Source organism: Alternaria burnsii, assembly GCF_013036055.1.
Source record: "Alternaria burnsii strain CBS107.38 chromosome Unknown 730, whole genome shotgun sequence".
NCBI lineage: Eukaryota > Fungi > Ascomycota > Dothideomycetes > Pleosporales > Pleosporaceae > Alternaria > Alternaria burnsii.
The window spans coordinates 317,864-345,672 of record NW_024066110.1 but is presented as its reverse complement, the minus strand read 5'-3'; the positions used below and the strand labels follow the sequence as shown (position 1 = coordinate 345,672).

Below are 27,809 nucleotides of genomic sequence, written 5' to 3'. Positions count from 1 at the left end.
GGCCGCCATCCATGAAACCACATGCTAACTTGGCCGAGTCTCTCTTGTTCGAGCCTCAGCTATGTCGGAACGACATGTCTTCTCCTTGCATGGTGGCGTCCGTAATGTGCGGGTTTTTGCTTGTTAGAGCCCCAACGACCACGCCCTCGGGACCAGCTTCCCTACCAGGAGTCTGAACAAATCTTCACATACCAACCTGATGCTAGCACTGTTACATGGCTGCTAGCTGTCACGAGATTCATGGCTTTTAGCCTTAGTTTCCATTCTTCGCACAGCATTGCCTGTCCACACTCCACATTGTGGTGTTGAGCTTGGACGCCAGCATTGATTACTTCGGAACCGGCCACCGGCCGCCGAAGAGACGCCAGGTATACATGAAACCGGACCGATGTGGATCGTAACCACTGTTTGAGCCATGCACTGATGTCTCTGCGCTGGCAAAGTGTGTGAGAGGGGGAAAAAAAAGAACAAAATGCTAAAAGACATGCTGGTGGTCATCAAACTGCTTCAAACATAGGGCCAGCCGTACATGCTGGTGCCGATCCCATGCGGCTGTGGGTGAGTCAACCTGCTGACGTCGTTACCGAGCACCGTTTGACCTGGATCCCAAGACAGCCTGCGACACGCGAGCGCTTCAATCGGGTTACCTGTCGTCCCCAACAAGATGGTCTTCTGGGTGTTCCCTTGGTCTCCTTCACGTCGTTCGTTTCACGGCTCTTGTGCAAGGCAGTTCATGTCCAAACCATCTCGTCATCCGACCTGTTGGACCCCAATCTGCAACCGTGTCCCGGCCCTTGTCTCCATCGCAGCTACATCTAGATCCCATCCCTTCCCCATCATCTCGTTCCCGTACTTGTCAAACATCACCCGGACGTCCTCCAACGTCTGCCTCAGCTCAGCAATCAGGCGATCCTTGGGCGGGGCTGATGCTGTATTGGGCTTGTTACCCGAGTGTCCTTTGCCATCTCGGGCTCTCTTCGCAAGCAACAATGCGTGCGCCCATGCTTTGAGCTGATCATTCGGTCCACACCCTGCTTTCAGTACGATTGAGATGTCGACTGCGGATGCGGCGGGACATGCTATGTATGCCTCGCTGGTGAAGACGGTTAGCAGTTCGGAGATTTGAATAGCGTGAAGCGCAAGTGAGCCAGTCTGCGTATTTTGCTCGCCCATTCGGCCTAGCATTTCCTGGAGAGATACGCCAATCTTACAATGCCCGAGCATTTCGTCGTCCGACCAGCGCAGTACGTCACCTCTGTGGAAGATTCTTTCGCGTTTGGAAACCTCGTTTGGGCTCAGGACGACACCGTGTTGAAGTATGCTGCTAAAGAGGATATTGGCTCGTTGTCTGTTAAGAGACCGCATACGGACGGCTTTCACCGCAGCATAGTTGGTGGCTAGGTGTACAGCCAGGAGGAAGAGGAGTGTGGTCCACGTCGCGAAAGGCGAGGTTATATGCGATACCACAAGGCTGCCTGCCTACATGGCCGTCAGTCAATGCATGAGTGGTGGAGGGTTTGGGGATACCAACGAGCATACCCAGTAGAGATATGACCGTCTCTTGGCTTGAGTCTTTCTAGGAACGAGTCAGTATCACCGTTCATCTGCACCCCACTTTCAGATAACGTCGATTAAAATATGTCTCAACTCTCTACCTTCGGGTCCGAAGATAACAATACGTCACTCACAGCATTGACCTCCCCCAGATTGCCCTTGCTCGCAAAGTGTGCGCTCAAGCTTGCCTTTGCACTGCCCGCACAGACCCCACACAGCGCCCTCAAGCAACTCGAAAAGCTCAACACCGCCACACGGATTGGTTTGTGAAAAGCGGGCGACAAGCAATCGAGCACCATTGCTGTATCGTTGAAAACATCGGCGGCCAGGCGAAACATCTTACACTCTGGCTCAAGAGCCGTGCCGAGACGGTGCGCAAAGAGAATTGTAGCGATGCGGCCGGTTGACTCTTGGAGCACAGAGAGGAGGAGTGCGGAGGTCGGGGAGGCAGTCGAGTCACCTACGCCGACGCCTGTTTGTAGGTGTTAGACAGGCAGATACATGGTTGTGTTGTTGTTTAATCGTCATAGGAGTACCGCTGTATCTGACGCATGCAATGCATAGTTTCCATATCTTGACCTCAATACGTAGAGACTTGTTGATCACGCACAACAGCAAACTCGCACAATGACTGAGAAGAAACAGATAAGGAACACACACTATAATGTGCATGGAAACATACCTTCCAACACAGCTCTCGATGCCAACAGCCCTGCAATCGAGGAAGAAAATGCCTGAAGCGAGTCCTGTGCCGTATTCTCCTATCAGCTTCTCATCCCATCATCATCACAACGCCAGCCGTTGTCAAGATGGCAAAGGTCGCAATAGACTTACATAGATCTGGTAATGAATATAATCCTCCGTCACACTCTGCGGATACCCTGCTGGTAAGAAAACACCAAGAAGGCGTTGCGCATAGCTCTTCGCTTCTTTGGGATACTAAGATGAGGGGTGTGTTGCGTTAGCGAAATTGTTTGTTGGCCTTACTTTCATGGGTTGAACCATGACTTCGATCGAGATTCCCAATCTAAGTTCTGAGGAGGAAGTTCAGATCGCAGAACCAAGCCTGATAGAGAAATGTGCATGTGACATACAATCACGTCAACCCTCGTTCCCTGCGCCTCAGCAAGATACTCTAACACCAAGTTCCCCGCCTCGTCTCGCTCGGCAATCTCAAGCGCCATCGAGTTACGTGTCAGTGGTCTGAGAATGGTGTGAGCGCCGAGCAAACTCGTTGGATGCGTGGCTTGCGAACGATGTGCGCTAGTGGGAGGGGAGGTTGGAGAGGAGGGGCGGGCGAACGAACGTGTGGATCTCAGACCAAGCGCACATCAATAGCTTCCCCCCGCGATATCTTACATACCTTCTCCACTATCCAAAATCCTAATTTAACGTCCTTGCCTTCCTGATAGCATCTTGGGGTTTGCACGCCGCTTTATCCGCCTATTCTCACAATCAAATACGTATCTGTGCACGCAGCCGCGTCTCGCTAGCCCCAGCCATAACTCATCTATTACAGAGTGATGCTTATCTGAAACCCTGTATTGCTACCTCAACAAAAATGCCAATGCAACGTACTTTGCTCCGGTCTACATAGCTTTACTGCAAAGAGGTAGATAAGTCGTCTGCTTTGAGTGTTGATGCGTTGACTTTGTATGTCGGATATGTGGTTGTGTGATGCATGTAAGCATAGTCGCCCTCAGGGAAGGTACCGATTGGTAGACGCAGTTGGGAAGCTTAGGCAGGTAAGACCAAATGGGGTAGCAGGAGTGCTTTGGACGTACGTATCAACGTCGCCTACATGCATTGAACGCCTGTCGACCAACTGCTTGTCATTGTCTTTCACTACTGTGTTTACCTCAAGACACATGCTAACTCCGTGCGAAATCTTCTGCAGTTTGCGTGGAACAAAAGGATTCCTTGGGCATGGCCTAACATAAATACAGGGATAGGAATATCCTGGCGAAGGAGAAGTGCGAACAAGTGGAGGGATTATGAGGTAGATCGAGCATGCCGCGAATGAACCCAGCATTTAAGCATAGGTTGTGACGACGAGTGACTGTAAAAAAGGAAACGCGAGTTTATGAGACTGTGTCTTCGAGCCAAAGGGTAATATGATCATGACATACAGAGTTTCCAAATAATTGTAAGTAGTTCTTCACATTGAGACACAGCCCACAATATCCGAATGTCCTTGTGTAAAGAATTGCTATTGCCTAGCAGGGCATGATCCATGAACGAAGTATATAAATACATTATATAAGTGAAGAATCGTTGCCTGTTGTCACTGGCTCAATATGATTTACTCGAAGCACCAGAGGACTATTGTATAACAGAGGAGAACTAGCAAACTTATATGTCTGCTGGTAGCACAAGCGCTACCGTGTATCTGTCAAACATCTTGCTACAGAATCACCTCCCAGCTAACAAAACATTACTTGGGGTATCTAACCTCATGTCCGCATATTACGTGTCAGTTACAGGTCCAATGAATTGCGCTCGAGATCTTATGCAGCACATGGCATGTAGCCAACCATGCCTTACGGCCCTTTATCTGTTCCGCATAAAGTATGGTAGAGTTGAGAATGCATGCATATCCAGAATGTAGCTTACGGATCTGCACCCGCAGATCAAGTGCCTGGAAGACGTGAAACGCAGGACCCAACTTTTGATCGCCCTCTCTTCACAACACGACAAAACCAGCACTGCCGCTCAAACGTCTCCATCCCCCCCTTTTTTGGTTGCTGTCCTCCCAAATCTCATTTTACCTCCCAATCTCTCCACCTCTTCAACCGCCGCGTCTCGTTGTCTCTCCAGCTCTTTGATATAGTCAATAGCAACCGCGAGCACCATACTCTTACTAGGTTTCACGGCACCTGTATCTCCGTTGTCGCACTGTGGTAACATGGGCACCGCCCGACGTAACCGCTCTAGCTCTGCATTGAGCTTCTCGCGGTATTTGCGTTCGACTTCGGTGTGGGGCATGCATTGCGTACGGGTGATTTTGTTGACGGCGGCGGTGGTAGCAGAGGGTTCTGAGGCAGGGCGGTGCAAACGAGGACGGCCCCGCTTGCGTGGTGCAGGCGGCTTAAGGCTGGTATCTTCTGGAGAGGGGTGGTGCGTCGCGATTGGTGAAGGCGAAGTTGGGCTGCCGTAGCGAGGGGGAGTTGGCAAGGGAGAGGGGTTTGAGGCAAAGCCGCCGGGGAATCCGGTTTCGGGATAGGTGTGTTGAAGGTCGGCTGGACAGCTCAGCGGCGAGGGGTTATAATTTGACCATGCGTTCTGAGGGGGGTTCGAGACTGCATTGGTTGTAGTGACGAGCGATGGGTTGTTGATATAGCTGTTGGATACCGGTGCTCTCCAATTGAGATCTGAGTCTCCTGGTGTGATGGATCGGTCGAAGCATGAGCTACTCCTATTGTTGTAGCTATTGAAACCATAGTCCGAAAGCGCGGGATACGACTCAGTAAGGTATGCGTCGATTTCATCCGGTGATGGAAAAGCATCGCTGTTGGGAGAGTACAATGGGTTGCTCGCAGCCATGGAGAAGGCAGGTAGGTTAGAGAAGTCCATCTTGATGTGCCGCTGCCGCAGGGCCGTGTTGAACGCTTATTACTAGTCACTGAATTTTGGGCGATGTCATATGGAAGGTATATATCGAAGGACTATTCGTTTCTCTGGACCCCCCTGTTCACAGACTTAGCTTGGCATCCTAGCTGGTGATCGCAGCCAGTGATCGGGTGAAAGCAGAATAATCGAACGATCAAAAGGCTATACACCGGCTTTTGCCAACTCCCAGACGATGCCGTAAGCTTGGTTAGGTATGCTGCGCCTAGAATCTTCGGAGCACCGGGCGGCCAGCAAAAATGGCGGAAACGCAACAACCTGTATCACACAAGACTTCAGCTGCAACCCAAACCATGTGACAAAAACGTTCTCATAGCCTCTCTTGCAGCTGCGATATCCGCCACCTGAAGGGCCAACTCTCAAGTAATCTTGCAGCGCTCAGTAAAATCATAGGATCCGCGCTAGAGGTAGCGGTCTAGAAGGGTCGATTCAGTGCATTTGTAGTACGCGAAGCCCGCCTTCCGACGGTGTAAGACGAAGCCCCTGGTTCCCATGTTGCAGAGTGCCGTGACGTTAACACAGATGCACGCTGAAGTTCGATACGCGGGGAGGGAAATTTTAGTGCCGGGCGAGTGTTCCTCGGCCAATCACGGCCAGCCACGGCCAGCGAGCTGATATGCTAAACCCAATCACGTTTAGGTAGTGACATATCTAGTAATACTTCCCTCAGCACCTGGATCCATCCAGCATATGGTCATCGCCGACTGCTTTGTCGTTCCAGTAGCTTCCACTTGGTTTACCATGCCCTGGTGACACGAATCTTGGCGTCAAACGGCTCGGTATATTCCGCTAATCGAGTGTCCACATGGCTGATTTGCAGCAAGGTCAAAAGATGGGAAATTGACTTCGAGAACCATCGACAATCGAGCATCGCGATGAAGCAGACATGGACTCGCTCAATCACTCAGCGGAAACGCCGCAGTGACGCCGTTAATATGTTCTGCGGTGAAGGTATGGGCTCATATCGAAACACTCTTGATTTGAGACCTGAAAATGCTTCTTTTTTGCCGGGACCCCTATCACTTGTTGGCTCAGTCATCACACCAAGTACCTTTTGGGCGTTTGCGATTTCAGCTCGTCTTGGAAGTGAGCAAGTATAAGCGGTGGACCCTTGGCCCCTGCCCTGTGTGGTACCCTTGCGCTAGCGCATTTCAATATGATGAAGTATAGTTTAGCTGAACATGCCCCTTGTCACCTGCCCTTCAGAATCCACGACTAGGAAGGCTTGCCTGGCCCTGTCTCGGTTGAACAAGTTGAACAGATCGTAGAGTTAATATACCGTCATCGTTCCACTAGTAAAAGCTGCTTCTACGCTAAGATAATATGGTGACATTCTATCACTCAGATCCACGAAATATCGCTAGTCCTTTATAACAAAGACGTATGAAAGGCGTGTAAAGAGGGGGTTCACCTGTGATAGTCCAGTGCGGGTACTGTATCAAGCCAAGAGACCAATTAGACTATGGTCCAAAAGGACACCGAGATCCGCTTGCAAAGCGGGGGGAGCTCGAAATAGGAATCAAGATACGAACGTGATCAAGGGAGAGACATGTCTCATATTGACACGTCAAGAGCGTCATGCTAGCAATTTCATAAACCTAAACGCCTCCTGCCTTGAAGATATACCCGACGTTGTCAAGCGGGTTCTGTCTTACCCATCCTGTTCAACTTATCCTAATGTACACACGAATGCAATCCTATCATCACGCCTGAAGATCTAGACCCAACCTGTTTTCGGAGCATCAAAGACGGACATTCGCTCCGATCTTGCCACCTTGGAACCATATATCCTCTCGCCATTCGCCAATGCGAACACCCACGTACGCGAAAGCGCTAAGTTTCAACTGCCCACCAAGTGCTCTCTTGATGGCCTGATACCCAAGGCTACCGAATGACCAGTCAACGGGTAAGCGCGGCGATTCAGAAAGGCCAGGAGGCACAGCGAAAGGAAGGTCGTAAACGATTTTCCCAGCTGTGTGACCTTCGTAATAGGCCGTCGCGTCCATGCTAGTTATGTACATTGTTGTAGCGCGGAAAGGTGATGCAAGAGTGAAGACGGCTGTACTTGTGATGAGATGCATGGTAGTGCCACGGATGAAGTGGGACCTGCCATCATCTTCCGGGTCGTCGCAATCATCACTATCACACGGCTTCTTGGGGGTTGACATGTGCGGCATAGGGCGTTCGATGGGAAATTGCGAGAGCAGGCGGCCAATGTAAGGGACAGACGGGACGGAATTTTCGTGTGCCTGGACAGTTATAGTGGTATTGTAGCCTGTTGGGCGTATTAGTTCAGTTGATCGTAGTCATGGTTAACACTGACGTACCGGAGATATACTGAGACAGCAACTCTGCACCAATCTTCTTCCCCTTTTCACCACCATAGGTGTAAGGATCCCAAAGAACGGATGCAAGTTTGTTTGTGTTGTTACCGGGAGAAACTTCCATATCCTTGACCGTTGCGCTACCGATATGGGAGCCATTGGCCAGAATGTTAATGTTGAAGTAAGGAACCGTTGCGGAGTATTTCGAAGGATTAGTAAAGTTGACCAGGGCGGTGATTGTAAGAGAAGTAGGCGAGGTGTCGGTGATGGACAAATTGCCCACCTGCACATTGATTTTGCTTGCCTCGTCTTTACCATCGCCGGGCTGGGTGTCTTTGCCGTGACCAATTGCTGAACGCCAAAAGTTAGCTATGTGCAGGAGATGCGGCCAAACTTGGATCACGAACTGGTTACGAACGTTTGACTGGTACGACACCTTGCGCCGGAATTCCTCGCACAGCGAGCTTGCCCATAGGCGTATCCACACCAATACTGACTGCGGCCTTGAGATCCATCAAAACCGATTTGCCGCCGAAAAGTAGAGCTTGCACGACCTCGCTGAAGAGGTTGTCATCCAGAATTTCAATGGGTGCGTTCTTGATGACAGATTGGACCAAGAGAGACGGTCCGTCTGAGCCATGACCTTCGATACGGGTGGAGTTTGCCTTTTGCCATTTTTCTAGGTTCATCTTTCCAAGTTTCTTCTTATGGTAGTAAATGTCAGCATCAGCTTTGACCTGGGTGACATCAACGGGGAAGTTCATCTCGTGTGGCAGGCCAATATCGACGTTGACAATGCCGGAGATCTTGGGACGAGCTTCGGGCGTGCCAGGTTCAGCGAATGGGTTGGGCAGACTGAAGTGCATGTCGGCCAGAGAGAAGTTTTTGATCATGTTTCCCATGGACTTTCCGGCGAAGGGAACTGGAACGGTAATGTCCTTTAGTAGCTCACGAGCCCAGTCGGGTGTGGCAGGGTCAGGAAACTTGCAGCAGTTGATGTAGATGGTCGCGTCCTGGCCCTTCATGTAATCGCCCAAGAAAGCGTCAAGCGGAGACTTGGCTGAGTTGGGGCATACTTGGGTCAATGGATCTGAGAGCTTGGCGACATTGCCCGTAACATCGACTTTGACATTTGAATTTGGCTTGATGTCGAGTTTGCCAGTCTGAGCAGTTCCTACCATGATGTGCTTGTCGGATGCTGAACAGCCCTCGATACCAACATCGACAGCTACAGGAGGCAGCGTGATCTGGACAGGGAAGTCGTTCTGTACGACGATGGAGGCGTCGGCACCAAGCCCTTTCTGACCATGCTTAGCCTCACCAAGGTTGAGCTTTGTAATATTGTAGTGAGGAAGGGTTGGAATGTCGCGTCCCTGGAAGACGATGGATTGCTCAACGAGCTGCTTGCCAATATTGATCAATCCCGACTTCAACGGGACTTGGGCCTTGGCCTTGAGCCTTATCTGCCCTAGTCGGCCATCGATCCAGTCGTTGGCGACATTACGAATACCGTCGGGCGAACCGGGTTGTACAGTTGCAACAAAGGAAACGCGTGTGGTGTGTCCATTCCGGATGTCCACTTTGACTGCGGGTATCTTGGCCGTGCCGATCAAGACGTTGCCATACTCGGGCAGGTAGACGTCGGCATCGAAGGGCCCAGTCTCAGCCTCGTGGGCGATCCACGTGCCGAAGCGGCCGAGATTGCGCACGCTCTGCTTCTTCACTTTGCTCGCGTTCATGGTGAAGTCTCCTTGTATGTGCACCTTGGCACCATGGTCGGTCAATCCGTCCATGGAGAGCTTGGTGGGCTTGAAGTCAGCGGCCTGCATGGAGTACTCCTCGATGCTTTCCTTGGCTAGGAAGCCCAGCATGATGAAGATGACGAGCAGACACAGCAGGACGAGAGCGAGTATGCTCGGCCATCGCTTCCTCCACAGCGCGACTTTGCCACTGCCACTCTTGTCGGAGCCGCCGCTCAAGGAGCGCAGCAACGAACGTGTCGCGGGGGTGCTCTCGTCTTGGTCATCGGGTCTCTGGTGCTCGTCTCGGTCTTGCTGTGACAGCAGCGGCGTCTGCTCCGTGGTTCGGCTGGATTGCTGGGAGCGGGCTGAGCGCGACGAGCGAGCCGACTTGTGCGAGACGGGTCGCGAACTAGGCGTGCGGGTGTCGTTGGCGCTGGAGCCCCACTGCTGCTCAGCGTTGTCCTCGTCCATCTTCAGGCGTAGGGGGGTCCAGGCGACGGACATGACGGGCGGGGTGCTGGTGCCGGTCGGGGTCGGGGCGAGAGGAAACAAGAAGGACTGGGAACTGGTTGACGTTGGTTGACGTTGTCCATCTCGTCATGAACTCAGCCACTCGCTGGGCGCCGGATAAGAGCCCAGGAGCGACGTGTGCCCGTGCCTGCCGCGGCCGCTAGCCCCGACCCCAGCATCTCCACCCACATGCGTCACGTCCTAGTGCGGCTTGACAGACAATAATTCACAAGAGTCACAACACGCCCTGTGACTCAATTCACCGTCGCCGTGACTATATCACGCCTCTGCGTCGCTCCATCCAACGCCGCACCCGCAATTGACGCACCATGCCCGCTTTCCGCCCCTCTCCCGCCGCTCTACGAAGCTTGCGCCGCTGCTACTCTACTTCGCCAGCTGCACCTCCGACATCGCCATTCGCGCCGCGCCATCTCCTCTCCATAGCAGACCTCACGCCCGCCGAGCTGACTACACTCGTCCAAAATGCCCACCAACACAAGACGGCCATCAAGCAGACGGGAGAGGTGCCGCATTCGATGCGCGGGGCACTCGCAGGCAAGACCGTCGCAATGACCTTCAGCAAACGGAGTACCCGCACACGCGTGTCGACCGAAGGCGCCATCGCGGCTTTTGGAGGCTCACCCATGTTCCTAGGCAAGGACGACATACAGCTGGGTGTATGACAGAGCCTGCTACTGGCACCTTACCTGCTGACGCGACAATTCTAGGTCAACGAATCCCTCTACGACACTTCGCTCGTCCTCTCCAGCATGACCGCCGCAATCGTAGCCCGCGTAGGTCCTCACGCTGACGTCGCCGACCTCGCCAAGCACTCGAGCGTCCCCGTCATAAACGCCCTCTCGGACCTCTATCACCCCCTCCAGATCATCGCCGACTTGCTGACCATGGCCGAAATATACCCTTCCACATCCTCTACCTCTCTCGGCCTAGAGGGCCTGAAGATTGCATGGATAGGAGATGCGAACAATGTCCTTTTTGATCTAGCCATTGGTGCAACAAAGCTAGGCATCGATATCGCCGTCGCAACCCCCGCTGGCTACGAGATTCCCAAGGCCATGCGTGAAGTCATCTCCCATGCCGCGCAAACGTCTCCCCACCCAGGCAAACTCTTCGAAACCAACACGCCCGAAGAAGCCATCAAGAATGCAGATATCCTCGTGACAGACACTTGGGTATCCATGGGCCAGGAAGAGGAGACTGCCAAGCGCCTCAAAGCCTTCTCCGGCTTCCAGATCACCTCTGAACTGGCCAAACGTGGCGGCGCCAAGGACAACTGGAGCTTCATGCATTGCCTACCCAGGCATCCCGACGAGGTTGCTGATGAGGTCTTTTACGGGCCAAGGAGTGTCGTGTTCAAGGAGGCAGAGAACAGGTTATGGGCAGCCATTTCTGCGCTGGAAGCCTTCGTTGTGAACAAGGGAAACATTCAGTGACTAGATCCATGGTTCGAATGAACAAAGCTTCTTGATATCTACGATGAATCCATACCAAGCGACTGCATCAGCTAGCCGAGACACTCTACGGATTACTCTCTTTTCTTCTCCTCTTTACCGTCCTTTCCGTCTTCACTGCCCTCTTCACTGCAGTTTCTGTCTTTCAATCCTTCGACACCCTTTCCCCAAGCCCCAGCCTTCTTGCCCCACGTCATCATACCCCAGGCATGTGTCCAGCTGAATTTGGGCGGAGCATCAGGATGTGTGCGGAAGGGACTTGCACCGTGCTTGAACATGTCCTCCATCTCCTCCTGACGGTCCTTTTCAACTTCGTCTTTGGACAGAATCTTCGTGTTAGGCGGAAGTGACTCTGGCGACGGCGCTGGACAAGGTTTTGACGTCACAGAAGCCCTTTCCCAGTGTCTTGATTCAAGAGGAAGAGGTCTCCACCATGGCGTCGCCTCGTCAGCCGCAGCAGAAGAGCGATCCCACCACTTCCCTGAACACATTTCCCAAATCCGACTTTCCGCCCTCTTGACAGCAAACTTCTCATCTTCACCTGTCAAACCCCCTATATTAGCAAAGTCGGGAGACCCAGGACCAAATTTCCGCTCGTCTGTGAAAGAAGTTCCTGCCTGGCGGGAGCGATTTGGTGGATCATCTTCTAGTGCGTCTTCGGATAGACTATCGCCAGAGTAGGACGAGATATTCGGTCTGAAGGGTGAATTGAGATCTTGGTAAATCTCTGAATATGTCTCTGGGTATACGGCGTCATTGTCTAGTGTCTCTTGTCCTGCTTCCGCCGTAGATGGTCGGGATGGAAAGAAAATTCCATCGGGACCTGCAGCTGCCGTCATCATCAATCTACATCTTGCTTCGTACATGGCGTCGAGCAAAGTGATGAACCGTCTTGCTTCGCTCTTCATCAGTAAGCCCATGACAGGTACATCGGTGACGATGAAGGTATGGTATGTAGATGCTAAAGTGATATAGTCTGCTGGACCTAAGACTGCGCCGCAGAGCTCAGCAAAAGTGAAGAATGCCACACCATTATACTGAGCAGGAATCTCGAGGGGCCGGTTGTAGACCGTGAGGGTCGCGGGCTCCCAAGGGACTGGGTATTCGTGATTCGTTGCGCGCTCGACGAGAGAGTTGAAAGATTCGCCAAACTCTATCATCGTCTCTGTAGTGGTGGGCTGAATGAGGTAGTTCTTTGGAAGAAAAGATGAAGTCTCCATGGCTTCGGGGCCCGTGTCTCGCGGTGCACTGGAAGGATCCGTAGTATCCATTGCCTCGACTGTCGAGGTTGCAGTGGCGTTGGCAGCAACGGTTTCGGATGCTGGCATCTGCACACTATCTCTTCTCCCCTCCTGTTCTTCGCTTTCAATCTTCCGATAATCTTTCTTCCCCTCCATCTCCCAAACTTCGCATCTCGCCCTAAGCACCTCCAAGAACGCGGCGAACTCTCCCATCTGGCCAGCCCCATCATCTCTCCTTGTATACGAGCTCTTGCTCATACTCCATCCTAACCGGCTAAGGCGTGTAACAGGACGCGAAAACTCCATACCCGCGGCTTTGGCCAGCTCTTCTGGCATGCGGTTGCTGGTCGCAATGAGTACGCCGCCAAGCTGGAAGAACGACGTCATGAGATTGGACAGAATCTTGCTAGCAGCACGATCTGGCAATTGAAACTCGTCCAGGAAGAGGATGGGAGATTTCTCGATAAGGTCGCGTGCCACGAGAAGTAGGGAATACTCATCGTGGGCGGTCCCAGGTCCTACCACTAGTGATCTCGACATCCGCAGCTGCTCCAGACGCGAGATGGTATCGAGCATAAAGGTATTGAAATGCCATCGCCGCTTCTTGCGGTTTGGTAGACAATCTTGGAAGAGATCTATCAGCATACTCTTTCCGGTGCCAACTTCGCCGTGGAGCATGAGGCCTTTGGGACTTTGCAGTTGCATGGCCTCATCGTGGCTAGTCAGAACACGTGTCAATGCTTTGGAGTCTCTTTTGTCTTTTTGCGCAAGTAAAGATGTCCACACGCCCCTTCTACCGAAGCGGTTGACGTGTGAGTCTGTTGATAATGACGATGCATCTTGGCCCACATCGACAGCTCGTGTAAGTTGTTGAAGCCTCTTGGAGTATTCTACAGTCGGTTCATAGTCGATCAACCTGTCATAGAGCTTCTGTAAATGTAATGCTGCGTTCAGTTTTAGTACATGCTCGACGCTAGTGTTGTCTAAATGGTAGACGTCATACCGAGACGATGCTGGGCTGGATCAGGTCGGATCTTCTGTGTAGCAATGAGACTGCGATAGAGCACCAAAGGGTTGGTGATTGTAACACCGGTGGAAGGCATTGGTAGTCATTGGTTGAAGAAACGAAAGTCTATGTGGCAGGATGTTTGAAGTCGACATGACCGAGGTGATCTGCCCCGACTTTCGACTAGACTGCAATCGGCGCTAGCGCTTTTTGGGAAATGCCGATGGATGGGCAGACAACGCGCCATCAAAAGAGGCGAAGTTGAGAAACAGAACAATTATCCCAATAATTGCTATCAACGCCGGCAAGATGCAACATGGTATCGCGCTTAGAGTACAGTTCAGTCAAATGCTTGTAACGCCGGGAGACCACGCATCGGCTATCTTTTTGACCTCTTGGATGAACTTGCGACTTGTGATCTGTGTCGAACCGATCCTGTGCTCGACATTTGCTGTAACTGGGGAATGCTCATCTGGATCGTAGAACCTACACAGTAAAACCAGAGATTAGTATGCATCTTGTTCGCACATGGTCCTGGATCGTCTTACGGGTTCCTCAATAGCTTGATGTAAGCTGTCTGCAACGCCCTGAAAGCCTGATGGGTATTAGAGATTGCCCGAAATATAGAGCTTTGATCGTACAGGTTTCATGTCCGCATCTCGTAGCCCAACAGCAGTCGCGGTCTTGCTGTCGAGAGCTGTAGCTGGCCTGCCTTCCATGTCGACAACGATGACGAACTTGACTCCGGTGTTGGTGAGCCAGCCATACATTGCTAACCTCTCGTCTACAGCTTGAAGAAGTCCAAAATCCTGGTCTGCTGTTTTGTGCGGTAGACGAGCTTCAAAGATATCCAGACATGAGGAAAGAAGGAACTGGAACTCTAGTGGTGCCCTCTCCTCAGCCGGAAAGAGAGAGATATGCAGTGGATTATTCTGTAACAATGGTCAACTCTATCTAGATTGAAATCGTACACCAGGTGTACTCACGTGCTTGCCAATTACGCCTACGCAAGCGATAGAGGGGACCTGAGGACAGTCGTCAGCTCATACTGTAAGTCCTGGAAACTTACGCCCCTTACCCGGCCTGACATTCTGTATACGATATCACCGGTTTAGACGGATCTGGTGGATCTGGGACGTGTATGCGGAGTAGTCTGGCCGACGTAGACCGAAAGGGTGATGGGAGGGAGGCGCGATCGCCGCCTAACCTATCAGATGGCACCAAAATCGACGACTAATCGATTTCCGCCAAGCATTTTGCTGCACCTACCTCATCGATGAACTTCGCGACTCCTCGACCGCCACCCCACATCTTGCCTCTCCACTCCTTCACTTACGCCCTTCCTTCCTGTTCGTCGCAATAATGTTTTCGACAACAAGGTCTGCGGCCTCAATGGCTCTCCGAGGTGTGTCCCCGCCACCCCGAAAGCTCGCAGTCTCCCGGAACTAATAACATGGGCAGCCAAACCCGCGACGGCACTGATGCCATTCCGCGCCGGAAACGCTGCTTTCCTCTCCTCGAGCTCTTCGGACAGGGCTACGACTATGAAAACGCCCGCAACTATCCCCGGCAACCCTGGGACGCCACCCCCGATGAAGTCCGCGCGAGTAGAGGTGCCATTGCCGAGCCAGGAGGGAAAGAAGGGGGCTATGCAATACGCATTGTATGTCATGACTTGCCACCTTTTCTTTGGGGGGAAAGAGACGAGGGCGACGGGAAGGAATGACTGCAGGGGCATACGCTAACGTGCGGTAACAGGACGACACTCGACCAAGTAGCCAACTGGGCCCGTCAGAGTTCCCTATGGCCTATGACTTTTGGTCTCGCATGCTGCGCCGTCGAGATGATGCACTTGTCCACCCCACGATACGATCAGGATCGTCTCGGTATCATTTTCCGTGCCTCGCCCCGACAGTCCGATGTCATGATCGTAGCTGGAACCCTGACAAACAAGATGGCGCCCGCGCTGCGACAGGTCTACGACCAAATGCCTGACCCCCGGTGGGTTATTTCCATGGGCAGCTGCGCAAACGGAGGAGGGTACTACCACTACAGCTACTCGGTCACAAGAGGATGTGACAGGATTGTACCAGTAGACATCTACGTGCCTGGATGCCCTCCCACTGCCGAGGCGCTCATGTACGGAATCTTCCAGCTGCAGAAGAAGATGAGGCATACCAAGATCACCAGGATGTGGTACAGGAAGTAGAGGGTATGGGTTTGTATGGTCTATTTTGATGGTCGTTTTATCTGCGAGTTTGAGGGAGCAGATTCCTCTTGTACAAATCGATCTTCTATATGCATAGTCTATATCAAGTCTAAGGTGTCATGGTGGTGTTACGCCGTTTCGCCAAGTCCAAACATCTTGACCGAATTCTTCCAAGCACTAGACATCTGTCAGCTCCTTCTCATCGCCTGTATTGAGACAAAAAGTGGTGGACTCACGCGTCGCAGACCTCCTCCACGGTAACTTCCTTGATCTTTGCAATCGCATATGCCACGTGTGGTATTGTAGCCGGCTCGTTGCGGCCCTTGACCATCATACCCTTGGCGAACTTCTCCTTCTTGACCGCCTTGGGTAACGGAGGCGCGTCTTGCAAATACTTGGCTGATGCATGACTGGGTCTCATCTCGCACCATGGACCGTCAGTCTCAATCTGCAGGCGCTCAAGCGGTATTTGTTTAACCACCGCGATATTCTCATCAGCTAAGCAACTGAGTTAGTGCTATATTATGTAGATAAGTGTATAGTGTCGGTAACTAAAGCAGTAATGGCTATGGAGTACTTACTTTTCATGCTGCATCCGTTGACTCCAATGTCAAAACCCAAGCCAACAAGACGCTGCATCTCCTCGGCTGTGCCAGTAAAGCTATGAACCAAACCTCGTTTCGGCAGCTGATCCAGTTTCGCGGTCAAGAGCCTCTCAAAGTCTTCGCTCGCGGCTCGCGAATGTAGAAACAGTGGTAGCTGGACCTCAATTGCAATCGCCAGCTGTGCCTCAAAGTACTTCAACTGTGGCTCCTTTGGCGTTAGAAACAGGCGGTCATAATCAAGACCTATCTCTCCAAAAGCAACTGCATATCCTGCTTCCTTGGCCTCAAGCGCAAGGGTTTTCAGCGCAGAGAGCAGTTCAGACGAGCCTCCAGGGTGCGTGTCGAACTGTTTTGCTGAGCAAGGATGTACACCAACCGTCGCATAGCACAGCCCTGGGTGCGCTTTCGCTATCTCGACAGCATGTTTGGATTCCTCGAGATCGGAACCTGTTACCATGAACTTCTTGCATCCAGCATCGACGGCTCGCTGTATGACGTCTTCGAAATCATCTTCGTGACGCTTAGTGCCGTGATATTCACCACGGTATATCGGATCCGTGAAGTTGATACCGATCTAGGGCAGATTAGACGTAGGATATGGCGGGAAAGTGAGATGCGAACCAACATCGATGTACTTGAGTTGAGGGGCTTCCGTCGTCATCTTGATGGTTTCGGATGGTTTTTGATACGTAAAGGAGGTACTGTCTGATATCGATGTCGGTCTTGTAAGCATCTCGAGGTCAGTAAAGAATTAGAGTAATGACGCACGTGTAAAATTGCTCAACAGGGGTGGGATGAAGCTAGAAGGACGCAGTATAGGACATCGACTCGAGGTATGAACTGAAGCACGATATCTCAAGGCTTGCATAGGCTTCAGTAACATGAATGAAACTGGTAGATGGAATATGATGCTCACTGGTTGATCGTTGCTACCTCAAGCATATGTGACTAAGCCGTTTTAGGTTTAGGTTCGATGCTGGCATCTCTCGCACAGCCACTCTCTTTCACGACTGCATCTCTTTGCGCATCCAGTCATCACTGTAAATCAGGCAGCATCTTGTATCAATACTGAACGGTCACCCAGGGACATCCACGCAAGAGGCAAACCAACAAAGCTAGGCTTAGTCTCGTGAGTAGCCAGCTGCACTCGGCGTCACTCGAGACACTTTCGTGCACTTGCGCGCTTCCTTAGGTGTTGTGTAAAGCACCTGAGAACGCAATCGATACAACAATGGAGAATTTATGGCATCTTCGTCGCGTGGCGGATAACGCTGCAAAGGCCTGTTGGATATGCTACAAGCCATCCACCAGTGTACTTGTTACCCCTAATAACAAGGTATGGAGGGTTGACCTGATAGGCTGTAATACTCTGTGCTAACTCACTAAAAGGATTTCTTTTACATCTGTCCTGGGCACTTATCTGACAAAGGCTTTTGTCAACCAGAAGCTGATGAAGCAAAGAGGATCGCAGACCAGAAGAAGCAAGATGAGCTGGATCGCGAGATTGAGGCTGTAAAAAAAGAATATGAGGAGAAGCAGAAGCTCAAGCGTGAGAAGCGAAAAGGAAAAGATAAGGACAAGGATAAAGAGAAGGAGAAGGAGACCAAGGGCAAAGAAGAAGAAGAGGACAAACAGGACGAGAAGGCCAAAGATGACAAAGCATGTAGCATATGGTATACCTTGCTGGCTGGGCTAACTTAAATGTAGATCAAAGAGCTCTCGAAGACCAAAGATCAAAATCAGGCTGAGCTTGGTCCTCGCATATATCAGCTCAACAAGTAAGGCCACTCCTACAGACTCTTTATTTGAGTTAGGCATGTTGACTTTGCACAGAAACTTCTATCAAATGCGCCTGGACAAGCTGCGGAATGCTGAGATTGCTAAACGAAACCGCGAACGACTGAACAACCCTGCAAACTTTCCATCAGTACCTAGCGGGAATCCGTAGGCGCATGACATGCCCCAACATCGACAATGGTTGTAGCCATGGACCAGTGACTGCTCCCGTCACTCCAAGGGCTTCTTCTTCTTCCCTCACTTAGAAGCAGGCGGCAATTACTTAGGCGAGCGGTAACGGGACTTACGACCGCCGACTATACATCCTTCGAAAACAACGCAGTCAGCATTTAGCGGCCGGTTCAAAGCCCATGCTTACTGAATGTCATACGTGTCACACATGGCCATCCTGTTTATAGTTATGTCCGAACTAAGTCCTAGGCACTTTGGTACCCTTTGACAAAGGACATCGTTCACTAACAGCCTAACCGACATGTTCGAATGCCTTGACCCGCTAAATGAATACTCCTCTCGCTAAGTGCACTCAAATTCTGCAGACATGCTCGTAGAATTCACCTGAGGACAGCTTGCTTGTGTAAACTGTTGCGAGAGTGGCTTGGAAGCTTATATTGCTGCAGCAGTTCCCCTACCGATCCACAGGTCTGTGTTATGCAAGACCATATGGTCGATTCCAACTTTTCCTATTCGGACTGGAAACCTTTTGTACTCCGTTTTGATCAAGGCCTCAAGGACGGATTAGGCCATATGGCTGTTGCATTCGGTATGATTGTGAGTGAGTCATTTAGTGGACTACCCGGTTGGCCTATTACGGCCATAGTCGTTCTCACCTGCGGGGTTCTGAGCACCTTGGTCTGTCCCAGAGTTACTTAAGGATATGTAGCAAGCTGCGGTACTTCGCAAGTTTGGTGCAGCAGTGAGCCATTAGCCATCTTGACCGTCTCCGAGATCGGCCTTTGCTGGAACAAGTACGGATATATCGCTGCATCGCTAAGCAGGCTTAGCCAAGGATACTCTGTGCCGCAATCGATGACTCAGAAGATAACTTCACCCTAGTGACAGTGTGAATGCTCTCTACGGAATGGACTGGAATAGGTCCACACCTCGTTGTTCAACATCGTAGCGCATCCTACCTTCTCGCCCTCTCGCTTATCTGTACATACCATTTGTCACTATATCGCACATACTGAGTCATCCCATACGCGTGCCAACGACATCGATAAGCATCTTGGCAATGTACTATCTAAGGAAAGATGCCCTTTCAACAACGATCACTGTACCAAGGATCGCAGCAGGCTGGTGACTTGGGTGCACATGCAACCAGGAAAATGCCCAACAGTATGTCTTTCGAAAGGAAGGTATTCCTACAGAGGCTTACAGTCATCTGTGATCTTCCAACGTACTAAGCTTCCGAAGCGCTGATGCTGTTCATGCTTGATACTTGCAGCCAGACATCGATGCTCTTCTGTGGATCTGTCACCACACCATTCGACCTTTTCATATCTACCACTGAGTCGATATCTAATCTCTCTGCACTACCTGTAGCTCCACGCTCATACAGCGGCACAGGCCGTCTAGCGGCCGCCACTAAACCCGCCCTACGATCAGTCTGCTCCTCGTGATGCTGATGGTCAGCATTCTCGGGTAATCAGGCGAACAACACGTCAAACCTTGTTCCGAAGGACCGACTAAACAGCAAGCCTCGCTACAGACCTGGGCGCGTCAGCATCGTCCCGCGCATGTACACGGACACCGCGACACATAATGACACTTACCGCATCACATGCATGCAAGCGGCTTCACATATTCGCTCCATAACCTAGTTAACTTGACATATCGTGTATACTGTAATCGCTTACATGTCCCCGCATGTATGATCATAACAGCGCACCTTCTAATTGTAGCATAGTTAGTTAGATGCGTAAAGAGCAAGGCCGATAAGCATCTTGTGACACCTGCCCACCTCAAGCCTCACCACAGGGAAATTTCACGATTCTGCAGCCACATCGTCTCTGGGTCACCGGGTCTCCACTGTTGCTGCGGTTCAGGCGTCCAAGGGAAAAGCTTTTGCGAGACCGATCTTGCGGCCGGGTCAATGTCAGCGTCAGCACTCGCCTGAAGGCAGTACTTTGTGTGCACAGTGCCTTCGAATACAGCAGCCGCTTACCTTCAGTTCTCATTGGTTGTATTGCAACATGTCAACTGCCACGCTGTGTCTTCGCAGATCTCACCGACCCTAGTACTGAGGAGTAATATGTGCACCCAAAACTGAGATTTAGATCTTGCTAACAAGCGTCGATCTGAACTTCTGTACACCGTTCACGACGGTTTGTGTCGGGGCTTTCTGATTTCAGTGCGACGTGCAGATTGTGGTGCGGTCATCAACTTTAGAGAATGCTGCTAAGAGAGTTGTAGCACATACCGAAGCAACTTCACAAGCGTAAAACAATATTACCTGATAGGATTCCATCCAAGGAAGGTTCTTTGGTCAATGGTCCAAGACACGGTTCTGGAAGTAGGTGTGCAAGTCTTAAAACTCCCTCGCTCGTCAAGATGAACGTACATTTGCTTCCCTTCGAAGATTGTTTATCCGTCGTTACGTCTCTTCTGTCTACCTCACTCTTTATCACAAAAGACCTACTCATGACCATATCCATAATTACAACCATCATAACCCACTCCAAACAATGCACCGTCATCGACCAATCATCAAAAACATGACAATATACGGTAGTCGGCGATTACACCCCAATCTAGTGCTCACTGCTCACTGCTCACCCCAACCCACGTGAGCTCAACCTCTTTCGAAACAACTTTCCCCACGTTTCGCATGTTTTGTGTTATGTCAGATTACAGATACCATCGCGTGCCGCGCCGAAACGAGAGATTTTCTGTGGGGTCGGAGAAATTAACATAAACGTAAGAAGGGGCTACACCGAGTTCTGCGTCAGCGCTACTGGAGGGCGCATATTTGTGTTTTTTGCCAGTGATGACCTGATATGCGTGCTGATGGTTTCTCGAGGACTCGTTGCGCTCAGACTGTCGTGTATGTGAGTTTGTGTGCATGTTGCTAAGATAGATTGCATACCAGCAGCTTAGGATCTGGAAATAGTGCCACTCTTCGATTGCGTCTCCTTGGAGGATTCAGGTCGCCATATGCTCAGTGAAACGGTGATTCCAGATGAGGTGAATTGGGTGAAACCGTAGTAAGGATGCATAACTGGGAGCTGAAATGATGGATTATCAAATTTGTCCTGGTGTTCTGTATCCGTGCACAAATCGAAAGTTATCGTCTTCTAGGATGCATGCCCATCGTCGTTCTTCCATGCTGCTCATACAATCTCAATGCATTGCACATACGCGCGAGCAGAACATGGTGTTAGCGATGGCTTTTTGTACGTGTCATGTGCTCGAACGAAGTAACGTCATCGCCTCCGAGGTATACATGAGTTTCGGAGATAACGCCACAAAAACATCCGTTTGCTGACGGTATACGTACGCGTGTGCTTTCGCTCATGCCATTACCTAGTCCACATGTACGTGCTTTGAAGCAGAGTGACAAGGCCATTTGTGGACATCAATCTTCAGTGTTATGGCTGACGTGAAGCTACGCATACTCTTGTTTCTGAAGACAGTCAAGCATGTTGATGTTAAAGGGCTGACAAGCGTTCGCTGATGTTTGTGGCGCTCGTGTATGGTATGCCAAGGCTCAAGGCTCAACGCCGACTCCCAGCCGAACAATGTTTGCTGCTGGCTGTGCGGCAGCAAGAAAACTCTTTTGCATCATCGCCGATGTCAGAGCAATTGGAACCGCTGTATGGTTCGCGCCTCAGACGGGTATCAGAGGCCGAGACGCGACGATTGCGCTCGCCAAGACAGGGTATTTGGTGTTACGTTCGGCCTCGCCGGAAAGGATTCAGGTCAATGAAACATTTGAGAAGTGTTCTTAATGCATTGACATGACACACATGCTGTGTAATAGGTCGAAAGACTACATGGATGTCTTCGCTTCAAACAATGATTCTGGACATCCTGTCGTATCAACGCCCGTTGAATGGATAAAACATCCTTGAAATGCAACAAATTTGCCGCTCAGTGGCACCAGAAGTCTCTGGGCCGCGTAACAAGATCTCTGCTATATGAGACCAAATGCCGTCATCAGTGTCGTTATGCCCAAACGCACGGGCTTCGCCGCCAAGGGCTATAGAAAAATTGCAAAGCTGTCTGCAGGTGTGGAAACTTTTCGTCAGAAGGGGCGATATCTGAAAACGCCGCTCTATAGGACAAGTACTAATGCAAAGAAAGTGCTAATGCCGGCTCCGACCGGACTCTGTTGCTGAAGGGTATGTTTCGATGTGTAAAAGCCGCTCGGATTAGATGGGGTTGTTGCTGCGGGTTCAGAAAATCTTCAATATCCAATGGCGCTGTAGGTGGCCCACATGAATTATATCGCGTCTTTCGAAATCATGCTTCGTCATGTGCTTCGTTAATGACACCGGGCTTAGGTGCGAGACTTGAGGGGCCGGAGATAGATCCCATAGAGCCAACACGCTCCTGTGGTGGCGGTTCGTCTCTCATGCATGCATTCTCAAGCATGTTCGTCCATTTTCCACTGGTTCCGGCATGACTATGCTTCAAGTGTTGTCTGAAGTGGTCTGCGCGGAAAAACTTCTTGGCTTGGTTGCATTCCCCAAACTTATGCACATGATTCAGATGCTCAGATCGTGCTTCCCAATCCGCAGGATTGGAGAACTCTTCACCGCAATAACCGCAAACGTCTGCCACGTTCGGACGAGTAGGGGAGGGATGAAAAGCTGCATGAACACCGGCAAGCGTGGCGCATGACCAAGAATGTCGACGTAAATGAAGAGAGTTCTGATGGCGCTCGGCTTCGTTCTTATTCTTGAAACGATTGGGACAGTACTGGCAAATGTACTGCTTCTCTAGCTCGTGTGCTCTGTTGCTGGGGTCAGCGTGGTCGCTCAATGGTGGACAGACCAAATGGCGGTGGGCAAGCGAGAATCCATGCACTTACCTCAACTCATCTTCGCTGTCGAATTTCTTGGGCTTCTTGGGACAGCATTCGCAGATGTAAGCTCCTGGTATACGATTTGCGATTGAATTCTGTCGCGAGTGCAACATGCTTTCCGTTGACATTTTTCGTATCTGCGGATGCTCGGACTCCGAGAAGCCTCGCTGATGCGGAGGTCGTGACAACGACCCGTGGGGGCTAGGGTCCAATGACCTATTAGCTGCATATGGCGAGACGGGGCCTAACTCTGTTTCGCCCAAAGGCGACAACGCACTGGGTGAAACGCGCTGATCTCCGCAATAACTTGCCATACTGCTTGGAGCGGTTGAAAACCCGAAAGAAGAGCCGATCGAACCGCTGCGTTGACTTACGGACCCAGTCGAAGATAGCGAGTTTGAATTTGACTGAAAACGGGAAGCTGCGCAATTCCGATTAACCAGCATTTGCTGAGAGCGGCGGTGGTAGAGATCATTATGGCCGCTTGGGACGGGTCGATCGTCGCGCGCGGCTTCAGAGGGCGGCGACGAGGCCCGCCGTTTTAGGCCACCCTTAGGGCCTAACTGATAGTCCTCTGACTCGGCAGGGCTACGTTCGTTGATGTTCAGATCACGCATTCCATTTTCTTCCATGCCACCAAACTCGGGATCCGAGAATATGCTGTGGTCGTAGCTACCGCGGTGCTGAGAAGATGTCTCGTCTAAAGGGCCTGGAGTTGAGATGCTTCCGTAGCGTGCCCTTTGTGATTCTGTTGAATCGAATCCTGGACTACGCCAGCCGTTGTAACTCGGTGATATAGTAGGTACAGTCAATGGTTTTAGTTGACCGCTGAGCTTGTGAGAAGGGACGTGTGTATCGGAAGCGGCGGGGTCGTGAGTGCTGGCAGAGGAGATGGATGACGCGGTTGTTCGTGTGGGTGTATTCGGGCCGCCGATCTTCGAGAGTAGTTGCTTATCGTAGGCATGCGATGAATTCTGCACGGCTTTGTGACCGAGTTGTCGTTCGCTCGTGAGTCTATGGCACATTGTCAGTCACTAGAGAGCAAACGACACAACGCCAGATTTGTAGGCACAAAGAATGCAGTCAACCCTTGACAAGTCCTGAACCAATTGACATGCACGGGAATCCTCCAAACGACAAGGATTTGTCAGTGAAGCAGTGACACGGCATCTCGACCAAAGATAAACAAGCGCTGCCGAACCTTGCCAGAACCCTAACACGTCTTGCTCTTTGAGATGAGGGGAGGTATAACAGAGTGTTCCGTACCTGTGGTTCTTGAGAGATGGCCGAGCTTTGTTACTACGGTCGTCCTCACTGGTGTTGCTGTGTTCGCTCATGCCGTCGACGGATCTAGAGACGGAAGGTTCGCGGGCAGGGCTGAACATATCGACCGAAGGCTCCCGCGGATAGCTGCCTGTGGCTCCACCGTACAAGCTCGAGCCAGGTCTAACTGTCGCGAGCCGATTTCCGCCAAAGCCGGTATCCCTTGGGCTGTTTGTGTTACCCCATTGCCAACCAGGGTCTCTTCCACTGAGGTCGATATGACGTGGAGGAGGCAAGGGTGGTGGTGCCTCTTCGCGTGCCTATAAAATTTTGGTACAGTCAGTGAACCATTCGTATAGCGTGTTCAGTCCCGGATGAGGCTGGAGCACTTTGTGACTCTTTCAGGAGCTATATCTCGCGTGACCGAGCCACAAGCTGCTCCAGACCGCCCGTTATATATTCACCAGCTGGAACACGAGCTTACATACTCTCGGTATGGCCATTGCGACAGCCGGGGTGGGTATCGACGGTCGGCGGTGGTGTGGTAGTTGGTAGTGGTGAGAATCACGCTGAGAATCATATACGCGAATACTCGGTGTGGAGGACATGGCTCGTAGGGAAGATGAGGTCGCCGGGAGCGCGCCACTAGGGTGCAGCTGAAGCGTACTCGCGCAGCACGCGAGCACCGCGAATGTGGCGAGCGCGACAAGCAAGAAGAGTGAGTATGGTCGCTACTGGATAGTGTATGCGAGCACGGACCTAGAGGTAGAATCGTTAGCCCGAAACGACACGGACTGGCCGAGACAGGCAGGGGAGGACAGAGTGAAGGCGTGCAGACGTAGCTGAACTCTAAAAACTACGTACTAAACAGCATGCGACGTACCTTTGCGGTCTTGTGGGACTTACGCGTCGTTGGGATGGATTCTCGACGGCGAGGCTTACAAAAGCGAAAGCGGGGGCGCTAGCGCTTGCGGCTGTTAAATGTTCAGCCCTACGAGCGAGAGGGTCCTTCAGCTGAACGGAAGGGTTCTGGCCAGCACCGCCACAAAAATGATATTGCTTCTTTTCGCCCGGGACTAGTCGTCATAAAATCAGTATGGTGCGAGCAATGCAACGAGTGAAGTCGTCAGGTCGTTCGGAAGAGGCCTGTTCCTGCTACACGGCAGCGGACAAGACGACGCGGGACTGCGGTAGGGCCCTTAGCGTGAAGGCGGGTGGAGTAAAAGGGAGAAGGAAGCGTCCCTCGGCGTCCAGTGATCCGGAGAGGCAGAGAATCTGCAGGACAGAGGCACCGCTGGATAGCAGCAGCAGCAACAGCAACAGCAACAGACGGAGCAGAAGAAACGCCCTCCACCGGGGAGTGCGGTTAGCATAAAGCACTACGCTGGATGAGCTTGAATGTCGGTGATTGGTTATGCCTGGTTGCTCCTGGCACGGAGCGCAGTGGAGACCTCAGCAGGGGTAGATGCAACCCTTTAGTCGGTCGGAGCAGAGCTCTGGCTTTCGAGAAGCTTCAAGGTCCACGCCCCGACCCTCATCTCGTGCATAGGGCTCGCCATTAGCGCTGGCAGGTCGACTCGCAGTAGATTGCTCGTGACGGCAGACGACTCCCAGCAGCGTGGGATAGAGCTCAGTCGGACCAAGAAAGATCAATCGAGGATTGGCGCCCGCTCGTCCAGCTGCCCTGTGTGCCGATTATTACGCAAACCAAGTAGAGCCGATCTGCCAGGACGTCAGGCCGGTGCAACGGTGAGATGGCTGGTAGGGCAGGCTTGGAAGGCATGCCGACGGCGTGGGCGCGCTGGCTGACGAGGGTTGCATGCCTGGAATCTGACCAAATTGTCCAACAATGCAGCGTTGCGCTTCGCCTCGATGGGGATTGGGGGGAGAGGTGCAGACGGCACAGCGTCAGATTCAACCGTGTGTGGGTTAGACTTGAGTGCGGGTAGCGGAAGTCAGTGCGCACGGATGCCTGAGGAGTTCCAACAGAGCAAGCTCCTTGCAGCCTTACAAGCGCCATCGATTGCACCATCAACTGTAGTCACCCATCATCAGTCAGGCTGAGACGGCCACGGCTGTTCTCCCATGCCACGCTGATCTGCTGATCGCTATCGCGGCGGGAAGCTGGCCTGCCCTACACACTGCCTAGGTATACCTGCATCCTGAGCGGCAAGCCCTCCGCCATCAAATCGAATCCACGGCGGGGCGTACACGCTATGCACACAGTGCACTATCTCCGGCAGCCAATGCGACACAGGCTGCCTGTCTGAGATGTCGCATTCCCTGCTCCCTGACATGGTATTTTTGGCAACTACACGTTGTACAGACCAAAAAAACACCTCCCTCCATCTGCTCCTACACATGTTTCCCATGGGGCTGTGTCCATGGTCCATTCCAGGGTACCTCGTGCTGTCACGAGCGGCAACTTGCAGACGACATGAGTATTACTCCGGGGTATCGGATTGGGGCCGAACCTACACCTGCGAGGCCAACAGTGGTACCTACATGGTACGTTGCTTTTTCACCGGCAGGTGGGTCCATGCTTTGTGGTCAGGTAAGCGGTCGTTCAGCCACTTTGAGACAGCGCGAACCAGCAAGTCTTGGGTGATGTCAGCGACTTCTCCATCTAGTCGGCGATATGGAAAGCACGGAAATTTGCAACTACCGCGTCTCTACCCGTTTTCCAAAGCATTGATGCGCTTCGCCGAGATGCGGGACGAGGCGCCATCATAGCCTTGCAAGCAACCGGGGAGTACGAGCAATTCGCTATTTCTGGCTGTCGGTAACGACTGCAATATTGCTTGTCTCACGATGGAAGCAACACCACACCACTGACACGAGACAAGATATGGCTCTCATCGACCGCTGTCCAGATTCATGGCTGCCCGGGCAACCTCGACATCTTTGGGGCGCAGCAACGGACGGCCTCGGGAACTCTTCGTACAACTGGAATTCCTCGATTCAAACTATAAACTCACCCATGTTAATTGTATGCAGTCCCTGATCCATAGTGTGTAGCTCCGCGGTCTTGCGGAAAATACCGCTTACTGCAACGACACATGACTCTCTTGATGACAGTTCCTATTGCAAAGGGTCTCACTAGGAACTATCAACTACGGGGCAGCACGGGCGGGCAAGGAAGATAGTGTGTGTAGCTATAAGGCTACGAACTGCTAGCTCCATGATGTCTCCAAAGCTCATGGTACTCTCTCTGTGACTCTTGGCCGCAACCTTGGGTAGAGTCACACCCGTCAATCCAATAATTCTGAAGGTGAAGAATGCTCGGCAGCTGCTCGAACGCGCTGCATTTTTTCGTCTTTGCCGATATAACAAACTCGATGACAGATGTCATTACTGATGGTCCGCAATTTTGGCGGGCACGCGCGATCAGAAACCCTCGGTCAAAATTAGACCATCTCTCTCACACCTTCAA

General features: G+C 51.8%; 10 protein-coding genes across 10 annotated transcripts; 3 read left to right on the top strand and 7 right to left on the bottom strand.

The window, feature by feature from the left end:
* Nucleotides 1-55: 55 nt before the first annotated feature.
* Nucleotides 56-242, bottom strand: GT037_003523 (uncharacterized protein; the record flags this gene model as incomplete). The annotated part of the gene is made up of 2 exons (XM_038928570.1): nt 56-161; nt 193-242. The coding sequence occupies 2 exons, from the start codon at nt 240-242 to the stop codon at nt 56-58; spliced, it is 156 nt and encodes a 51-aa protein (XP_038788277.1).
* Nucleotides 243-750: 508 nt separating this feature from the next.
* GT037_003522 (uncharacterized protein) lies at nt 751-5,127 on the bottom strand (the record flags this gene model as incomplete). Its single annotated transcript, XM_038928569.1, has 7 exons — nt 751-1,479; nt 1,532-1,576; nt 1,689-2,026; nt 2,237-2,300; nt 2,389-2,493; nt 2,542-2,588; nt 4,323-5,127. The coding sequence occupies 7 exons, from the start codon at nt 5,125-5,127 to the stop codon at nt 751-753; spliced, it is 2,133 nt and encodes a 710-aa protein (XP_038788276.1).
* A 1,796-nt stretch (nt 5,128-6,923) lies between these two features.
* GT037_003521 (pre-rrna processing protein) lies at nt 6,924-9,751 on the bottom strand (the record flags this gene model as incomplete). The annotated part of the gene is made up of 3 exons (XM_038928568.1): nt 6,924-7,456; nt 7,509-7,856; nt 7,924-9,751. The coding sequence occupies 3 exons, from the start codon at nt 9,749-9,751 to the stop codon at nt 6,924-6,926; spliced, it is 2,709 nt and encodes a 902-aa protein (XP_038788275.1).
* Nucleotides 9,752-10,086: 335 nt separating this feature from the next.
* GT037_003520 (ornithine carbamoyltransferase) lies at nt 10,087-11,211 on the top strand (the record flags this gene model as incomplete). Its single annotated transcript, XM_038928567.1, has 2 exons — nt 10,087-10,434; nt 10,486-11,211. 2 exons carry the CDS (start codon nt 10,087-10,089, stop codon nt 11,209-11,211), a joined length of 1,074 nt encoding a protein of 357 aa, XP_038788274.1.
* Nucleotides 11,212-11,303: 92 nt separating this feature from the next.
* On the bottom strand, nt 11,304-14,516 carry GT037_003519 (mitochondrial atpase; the record flags this gene model as incomplete). Its single annotated transcript, XM_038928566.1, has 5 exons — nt 11,304-13,414; nt 13,474-13,523; nt 14,025-14,071; nt 14,118-14,408; nt 14,463-14,516. Coding segments are annotated over 5 exons (2,553 nt in total), but the record flags the coding sequence as incomplete, so codon positions are not given.
* Nucleotides 14,517-14,838: 322 nt separating this feature from the next.
* On the top strand, nt 14,839-15,685 carry GT037_003518 (nadh-quinone oxidoreductase; the record flags this gene model as incomplete). The annotated part of the gene is made up of 3 exons (XM_038928565.1): nt 14,839-14,881; nt 14,938-15,139; nt 15,235-15,685. The coding sequence occupies 3 exons, from the start codon at nt 14,839-14,841 to the stop codon at nt 15,683-15,685; spliced, it is 696 nt and encodes a 231-aa protein (XP_038788272.1).
* Nucleotides 15,686-15,813: 128 nt separating this feature from the next.
* GT037_003517 (deoxyribonuclease tatd) lies at nt 15,814-17,023 on the bottom strand (the record flags this gene model as incomplete). Its single annotated transcript, XM_038928564.1, has 4 exons — nt 15,814-15,862; nt 15,922-16,183; nt 16,267-16,864; nt 16,916-17,023. The coding sequence occupies 4 exons, from the start codon at nt 17,021-17,023 to the stop codon at nt 15,814-15,816; spliced, it is 1,017 nt and encodes a 338-aa protein (XP_038788271.1).
* Nucleotides 17,024-17,521: 498 nt separating this feature from the next.
* GT037_003516 (uncharacterized protein) lies at nt 17,522-18,038 on the top strand (the record flags this gene model as incomplete). Its single annotated transcript, XM_038928563.1, has 3 exons — nt 17,522-17,626; nt 17,680-17,953; nt 17,998-18,038. 3 exons carry the CDS (start codon nt 17,522-17,524, stop codon nt 18,036-18,038), a joined length of 420 nt encoding a protein of 139 aa, XP_038788270.1.
* A 4,510-nt stretch (nt 18,039-22,548) lies between these two features.
* GT037_003515 (uncharacterized protein) lies at nt 22,549-24,984 on the bottom strand (the record flags this gene model as incomplete). The annotated part of the gene is made up of 4 exons (XM_038928562.1): nt 22,549-23,041; nt 23,120-24,127; nt 24,380-24,696; nt 24,865-24,984. 4 exons carry the CDS (start codon nt 24,982-24,984, stop codon nt 22,549-22,551), a joined length of 1,938 nt encoding a protein of 645 aa, XP_038788269.1.
* An 844-nt stretch (nt 24,985-25,828) lies between these two features.
* GT037_003514 (uncharacterized protein) lies at nt 25,829-26,059 on the bottom strand (the record flags this gene model as incomplete). The annotated part of the gene is made up of 1 exon (XM_038928561.1): nt 25,829-26,059. A coding segment is annotated over one exon (231 nt), but the record flags the coding sequence as incomplete, so codon positions are not given.
* Between the last annotated feature and the right edge of the window lie 1,750 nt (nt 26,060-27,809).